The sequence below is a fragment of the Elephantulus edwardii genome, unplaced genomic scaffold (assembly GCF_000299155.1).
Source record: "Elephantulus edwardii isolate Elephantulus edwardi_28Jun2011 unplaced genomic scaffold, EleEdw1.0 scaffold00113, whole genome shotgun sequence".
NCBI lineage: Eukaryota > Metazoa > Chordata > Mammalia > Macroscelidea > Macroscelididae > Elephantulus > Elephantulus edwardii.
Genome location: NW_006399863.1, coordinates 11,068,210 through 11,076,215, shown reverse-complemented (window position 1 = coordinate 11,076,215; position 8,006 = coordinate 11,068,210). Strand labels below are relative to the sequence as shown.

Sequence of the window (8,006 nt, the reverse complement as noted above, 5' to 3'; positions counted from 1 at the left end):
GATCTAGTGTCTCTGAAAACCTTCTAAAAGGTCAGCTATGGGTCAATTCTGAATCAACTGTACACAACACGACAACAAAGAATAGAATTCACAAGAAATAAGGCACCAATTGTACAAAATACTGTGATCTTCAGCCTCAGCCTCATTTCAGTCACCAAATCTATATTTTTTCAAATGCCAATCTTTCCTCTTTCCTAATTTTGCATTCCGGTCACCAATTACGGTTAATGAATCCCAGTCGCATGTTTACCAAGCTGAGACCACAAAAGTAGATAGAAATACTCAATTTCTTCATCTCTGACTTTAATGGTTGGTGCCCCTATATGAATAATAGCTATATTAACAGGTCTTCCTTATTTGTTTATGGTTATTATCATTGTAGTTCATGATAGACATTGAAATTCTCTTTTTTGAAGATGATTCTAAAACTATTCTTCTTCAATCTGTCATTTTCAGCACATTAAAGCAGATGATTGCCTGTTTCAAAATGGCAAAAACTAGTCAGTCTCAGCTCACTGAAGCGTAAGATGTAGAGCTTTAAGTGTTTGATTTCAGTTTTTCACAACTTCCATTATTTCATACATTAATACTGTATATATCCTACATTCCAATTATTAAGGGATACTTGTAGATGTTCCTTCTTGCAATGCCAAGAATATGACAGTGACAGCATAGGAAAAACATAAGACTTTCAATCAAAAGCCACATCGACATCTAAAATATTAGCAATGTTAAGTCTTGCCACACGATCAAGAGAAGGTCCTTCATTGGATGAAAGCATCACTCCACCTGCTGAGGGAACAAAGGGAAACATTACTTTGAAGGGGCAGCTCCTCTCCAGTGAGGTTTTTAATGCCTTCTAACCTGGGGACCCCCATTTTTCTAGCATTATCCAGCAATGTTTCAATGCTGTTCATATGGTTTACAAGAGACTGTTATTTCAGAAGGTAGTTCTCTGCTGTTGTGATCCATAGTGATTTGCGCTTCCATCCAAAAGATCTTCCCTCTCTGGTTATTTGAATTTACTTGATCTGAATCTACCAGTGATTATATGGGCTAAAGACAACCAATCTCCTTCCTTGAGATTTACAGTCTCAGAAACCTCTTGGAGTTGGTTCTAGCCCAACAGCTCTTAGTGAATGGGTTGTTTAAGAAGTGGATGGTCAAGTCTTTCTTAACCTGGAAGTTCTACTGAAATGTGTTCACCATAAATGATCCTGCTACCACAGGACAGGAAAGGAACAGACAAGTGCTGGAACTGCCTTCTCGTTGACTCCAACTCTTGGTGGCCCCACTTAAAGGTATGCTGTATGATTTGCAAAAATAGATAAACATATCTTTCTTGAAGTACCTCAGATTAGACTCAAATCTCAGTTACCAGTATATTTGTTCAACAATGTTAACTCAAAATTTAAAAAAATTGGCATTACCATCAAGTCAGAACTGAGTCACAGTTGACCCTCTGGTAGGAATCTCAAGCTGTAAAACACTTGAGAAGACATTATGCTGAGAGAAATATCTCAGTCACAAAAGGATGAATACTGCATAGAGCCACTGTTATAGAATGGGACTGACATCAGGGTTGGAGTGAGACTGAGAAAAATTGGATAAATTATATATACTGCATTGAAACAGATAGTGATATATGATTGGTTATTATGGCTATGATGGGAGTCCAGAGTGAAGGTTACATAGTGGAGTGTACTTGGGATGGAGGGGATTGTATACCAATGAAGGAATTTTACTTTTACTTTTCAGAGAAAAGAGCAAACTGGGAGAGTGGGGAGGAAGGGTGTGCAGGGAGAAAAATACAATGATGAATGAATGGAAATCCAAAATTTCTGTAAATGTTCACTAAAATTAATAAAAAAAATTTAAAAAACCACTTAAGAGATTATACATACTTCTCCTGCATAGCTACTGATGGATTCAAATCAGCATAGAAACATCACCTCAAAGTTACCAATACAACCCCGTAACGACAATGCCACTCAATCTCCCTAACTTATGTGGTGGTGTTAAGGTCTGTTGAGTTTACTAGGACTCATACTGACCCTCTGAAAAGCGTATCTGCACATTGTCCTATGTGCCATCACTACAGTCACTGCGTCAATCTGTCTGGTTGAGGGTCTTCCTCTCTTTCTCTCCTCCTGCACCTCTTAATGCACAATCTTTTTACAAGGAGTGACTTAAGTCATTGACACAAGAGTCACAGAGATCTATTTATTGCCCTTCTTGTTAAATGTGCAACAGTGTGAAAAATGTTTTATTTGATTACTTACAATATAGAAAAACAGGCAGGACGGAAAGAATAAATAAGGACAACATCAAGGATGTTAGCAATGTAGCTGATATTCCTAACAGATTTATCAGATGTAATTAAAAAAACAAAGAGACAAAAAAATCAACAACAAATGAACGCTGTGTCAGAGGCACTTGAGCTGTTGTTATTTCCCTAAAATGGAATCTCTGAGATGATGTTCTCCTCATTGTTAGATGCCCTGAATTTAAGAACCACTGTTGACTTGAGTTCTTACCACCTGTCAGACACCTTAAACAAGTTACCTCCTTCAATCTTTGCAACCACCCTGTTGTTATTCACTGCTATTCCCTTAATACTGACATTTTGCTTTTACTATTTGATTAATGTGTATAATTATGGAGATTCTACAATAAATAGCTATGCTTTTCACTAAAAATTCATATATTGAATTGACACTGTTTTACATTATTTGCACATCAGAATTATGACTAGAATAAGCACAGAATAATTTTACCGTATTACATAGTAGATGTGTGATGTTTTAGCATATTCGTATGTATAACTATAATATATGCATACATATGTTTTTCATTTCTGGACTATAAAGAAGGTATTAAAATGATTGTTTATAAAAAAATGAAATGTTTGTTCCTGTTGAATAATGCTAAATGCTAATTTTTGACCCTTACATAATGTTAAATTCTAATGTAAAATAATGTCAAATTCCAAGGTTAATTTTAATGCTTTAAAAGGATGTTAAATTCTAGGCTTTTAGAGCCTGCAAGGGCAACAGTGACATCATATTTTATGTAGTAGACATAGATTCTGTAGCAGTTTGGGACAAGGTGGTTAAGATTGTTTATCTCCATTTTGAAATTTCACTTGACTCTGGTCCTCTCTCCTGGGATTTATGGTAAATGCACCACAGGGTCCTCCAGAACAGTCAAGAGGAAACTCTGCTTTGTTTTGGCAGAAGAGGAAAATGTTATTATTTTGTGACCTTTAGGGACCTTCCTGGCCTTCATGGGATCAGAACAACACAGGTTTTTCCTATCTGGAAAAGGAAGGAAGGGAGAGTTTCTCTAGGTGTTTAGAATCAACTTTCCTAGTTGTGTTTGGGGGGGTTTTCCCCCTTCTATGAGCCCTATTTTTTTTTTTACTGTTGTCTATTCTCTATAGAACAGAAAGTTCATAAGAACGTGAGATACAATGTACCTAGAATAGCATATACACAAATGGGTTTTGAAAATAATAACCCATCAGCAGAATTATGTATTTATTCATACAAATGTGTTTTACTTAAATGACTCTACAGAGAATTCTAATCATATTATCACGTTAGTGTTTTATGCTTTGATCTCCTAATTCTAACCCCAATGTTGATCATCTTGCATGATAAATAGAGTGTCTCCATTCAAGAGAATGAAATTGTTTACTCCATTTGTAGGTAGTTTCCTTTCACCATGGAGAGAAGCAATCACAGTGTGACCGAGTTCATCCTGTTGGGCTTCTCAAGAGACCCTGTGATGCAGTTGGTCCTGTTCGTGGTGTTCCTTGTTGGGTACTCTCTGACAGTAATGGGAAATACCACACTCATAGTGTTGATATTCAATGACTCAAGACTCCACACTCCCATGTATTTTTTCATTGGCAATTTGTCATTCCTAGATCTCTGGTATTCCTCTGTCTACACCCCAAAGATCCTTGTAACCTGTATCGCTGAGGACAAAAGCATTTCCTTTGCAGGCTGCCTGGCTCAGTTCTTATTCTCTGCTGGGCTGGCGTATAGTGAGTGTTACCTGTTGGCGGCCATGGCTTATGATCGCTATGCGGCCATAGCCAAACCTTTGCTTTATGCTCAGGTCATGTCAAAAAGACTGTGCTTATATTTGATTATATATTCCTACACTGGAGGCTTTGTAGATGCAATAATACTCACCAGCAACACATTCACACTGGATTTTTGTGGTGATAATGTCATTGATGACTTTTTCTGCGATGTCCCACCACTGGTGAAGTTGGCGTGTGATGTGACAGAAAGCTACCAGCAAGTACTGTACTTCCTCTTGGCCTCCAACGTCATCACCCCCACTGTGCTCATCCTCGCCTCTTACCTCTTCATCATTGCTGCCATCCTGAGAATCCGCTCCACCCAGGGCCGCCTCAAAGCCTTCTCCACCTGCTCCTCCCACCTGATCTCTGTCACCTTATACTTTGGTTCCTTTCTCTATATTTACTCTCGACCAAGTTCCAGCTATTCCCTTGAAAGGGACAAAATAATTTCTACATTTTATACTGTGCTCTTCCCCATGTTGAATCCCATGATCTATAGTCTGAGGAACAAAGATGTGAAAGAAGCTCTGAAAAAACTCCTCAAGTTAACATAACCGGAACTCTAAATTGGCACGCACTTCTCAAATCAGTGCTGAGGGATAATGAATCACCTTATGAGAAAACTTGAGAACTAAGATTTTTAAAATATTCTTTACTATTGAAAGAATTCATTGATAAGTGGACTGGGTGGTGTCATACAACAATGGAAGGTTTTGGTTTGGGTTTTTTGTTTGTTTGGTTTGGTTTTTTTTTACTTTTCAAAGAGAAAAGTGAACTGGGAGAGAGAGGTGGGCAGGAAGGAAAATGTGCAACAATGAATGGATGGAAAAACCCAAGTCTCTGTAAACTTTCATTAATATTAACTTTTTAAAAAATTTTAAAAATGTTTCTTTGGTATAGACAATGTGTTAATTCTGTGATTAGACTTTATACTATAGAATAAAGCAAATAAAGTATCAGACTGAGTCCAAACGTTGTGGTTTTGTATATTGCAATAACTGGGACAATGAATTAGTGTGTCAGAATCAGTGAGACTGGCTCAGGACAAGGCAGGCTTCAGAGCTTTGTACCTAAGGTCACTATGGGATGCAAGCAACTCGATGGCACATAACAGCACCGCAACAGGGTAGAATTGGGACCCATAGGACTTCCCATGATTACAACCATTAGGAAACTGAGGTGACTGAGGGGTGATCTGAAACTCCAGCTTTTACAATTACTAGAAGAATACTGATGATATGTGCCACCCAGGGACCACTATAAAAAGTGTATCTGGTTTAACATGGTGCATTTCTTTTGAAAGCAGTGTCTTGGCTTAACGTGGACTAAAGAAGAGTCAGTTTAAAATTAATGTAGGGTTTTTGAAAAACAGTTATGTTGATGTTACTGCAAAACAAATACTACTAGTTAATTGGCTATATCAATATTGTTCAGAATGGATAATTGCATTAGCCAATTATCCTGGTCAAATTACTCACCGTTATCCAAAAGCTAAATTATTAAATTTTGCTAATAAAAATTCATTTGTAAAAAAAAAAAAAACCAAATACTACTTTTGAGCACTGAAAGGATTCATTTTGCCTGCTCTCTCATCTAAGATTGATTTACCTTTTCTTTTTTATTATCTGTACTAGTTATTTTTGAAATCTGAAAAATGTTATAAAGATTGTCGAGATTTATGTAACACACTCTAAATCAATTTGATTAAGTTACCTAAGGACCTTTCATCTTGATGTTGATAAGAATTTTATGATGGAAAAATAGTGATTAGTAACACATTAGGAAAAAAAGGCTAGTGAAAAGAAAATAACATTTTCATAATACAAAATATAAATTGGCCATAATTATTTGTTTTAAGTTTTAGTTTATTGTTTTTTTGGAAAGATATTCATCATGGCAACAGTTAGAATCCTTTAGTAGCAAAGTCTAACTTTTAAACTTCAATTTCCTTAGTAAGTATAAAATATTATCAGTAATGCTGAACTCGCAGTGTCCTAGAAAGCAATGATTAAATATTTACGAAAAATCTACTGTGTCAGATATTAAGTGCTTAACTTATTTATCGTTAAAATTTTCTGATAGAAGAAAACAAAGAATCTAAAATATTGTGGGATTTCCCCCCCATCCCCACATATATGTGCTTGGTTCATTTCATCCCACTTGAAGCAATTTTCCTCCAGAGTACAGACTTGTTGGTGTGGCCGGACAAGCAATACTATGGAGTACTCCTCACATTATAAAGGAGAAATTGCTCTTTTTAAGGTAACGTATAATTCTAGAGAGACATCTTTCTCTACGCATGTAATTTTTCTCCATATACTCTTAAATACTCTACCTAATATCTTGCTAATGTATATAAAACACAGAGTTATACATATTTTCTATATATTCAATTAGAACTTTGTAAAAGGAATTGGAGGAAAAAAATTACTGAAAATAAATCATTGTAAAATGTAAAGCTCATTTACCACATTCCATGTCTTTTCCTCAACCAATAAAGTTGCTCACCAAGCTTCAAACTATAGGCACAATCATCCAGTTCTATTTTTCATCACGAAAAAGACATTTTTTATAAACTTCATACTGCAAAAAAGACAAATTTAAATCTTGCAGAACATCAGCAAGTCATTATTAATTTCTAATATTTTATGTTACAGTTGTTGTTGTTGTTAAGTGCCGTCGAGTTGCAGACGACTCATAGCGACCCTATGAAGGAGAGTCCTCGACGCTTGGGTGCCTTTCATCCTCTCTCCAGGTTCATAGGGTTTCCGGAGGCAAGCTATTATGGAAGTGGACGCCACTCCTCCTTCCACGTATGTTACAGTAGTTTAATAAAAATCAATGACTACTTTGTATTTCACTAAGCCTAACTTGCATGATTTAATTGACATAGAGCGGGGATTACAAACATGTAGGGCAGTAATTTGGAAAATGCAACTCAAACATTGACTAAAAACATCAATGCTGGCCTTCATCGTTGTGGCCAGATGGTGCGTATGGCTTTCCTGAAAGCCTCTTTGACGTCTTTGTTCCTCACGCTGTAGATGAGAGGGTTGAGCAGTGGGTTCACCACCGTGTAGAAGAGAGCGGCCAGTTTGTCTTTCTCCAGAGAATAAGTGGAGCTGGGCCTCGAATACATGAAGAGCAAGGATCCATAGAAAAGCATGACTGAGATGATATGAGAAGCACAAGTGGAGAAAGCCTTCCGCCTTCCTGAGGCCGACTTGATCCTCAGGATAGCCAGGAATATGTTGAAATAGGAAATCAAGATGGCAAGAATGCTGGAGAGAACTGTGAAGCCCACCACTCCTAGGAGGACTTTCTCATAGACCCGTGTGTCAGTACAGGACATCTTTACCAATGGTGGGGCGTCACAGAAGAAGTGGTCGATGATATTCTTACCACAGAAACTTAGGCGGAAAGTATTGGCAGTATGGGCTATGGCATTCAAGAAGCCCCCGATGTAGGAGCCAGCAACTAGCCCAGTACAGACAGAACTAGACATGATACCTGAATAGAGTAAGGGGTTGCATATTGCTGCATGACGGTCATAAGACATGGCTGCTAAGAGGTAGCATTCTGTATAGGCTACAACACATGAAAAGAACAGCTGCGCCCCACATCCTGCCAAAGAAATACGCTTATCTTCTGAGACACAATTAGCCAGGATTTTGGGAGTATACACAGAAGTGTACCAGAAATCCAGGAAAGAGAGGCTGCCAATGAAAAAATACATGGGTGTGTGAAGACGGGAATCAATCCGGATTAAGATAACCAGGGTCATGTTCCCTGATAAGGTGGCCAAATAGATCACCAGAAATATTCCAAACAGAATCAGCTGCAACTTGGGGTCTGCTGATAAACCTACCAAGATGAATTCAGTCAGGACTGTGCGATTTCCTATTTTCAT

General features: G+C 37.5%; 2 protein-coding genes across 2 annotated transcripts; one reads left to right on the top strand and one right to left on the bottom strand.

Annotated features, from left to right (window-relative positions):
* The first annotated feature begins 3,726 nt into the window (after positions 1 to 3,726).
* LOC102863808 (olfactory receptor 1013-like) lies at positions 3,727 to 4,650 on the top strand. The gene has a single exon (XM_006892315.1). The coding sequence runs from the start codon at positions 3,727 to 3,729 to the stop codon at positions 4,648 to 4,650; it is 924 nt and encodes a 307-aa protein (XP_006892377.1).
* Positions 4,651 to 7,067: 2,417 nt separating this feature from the next.
* LOC102863401 (olfactory receptor 9G4-like) lies at positions 7,068 to 8,006 on the bottom strand. Its single transcript, XM_006892314.1, has one exon. The coding sequence runs from the start codon at positions 8,004 to 8,006 to the stop codon at positions 7,068 to 7,070; it is 939 nt and encodes a 312-aa protein (XP_006892376.1).

What these genes read in the sequence shown, in the direction of transcription:
- LOC102863808 (XM_006892315.1), top strand. Translation starts at nt 3,727, where the DNA reads ATGGAGAGAAGCAATCACAGTGTGACCGAGTTCATCCTGTTGGGCTTC.
- LOC102863401 (XM_006892314.1), bottom strand. Translation starts at nt 8,006, where the DNA reads ATGAAAATAGGAAATCGCACAGTCCTGACTGAATTCATCTTGGTAGGT.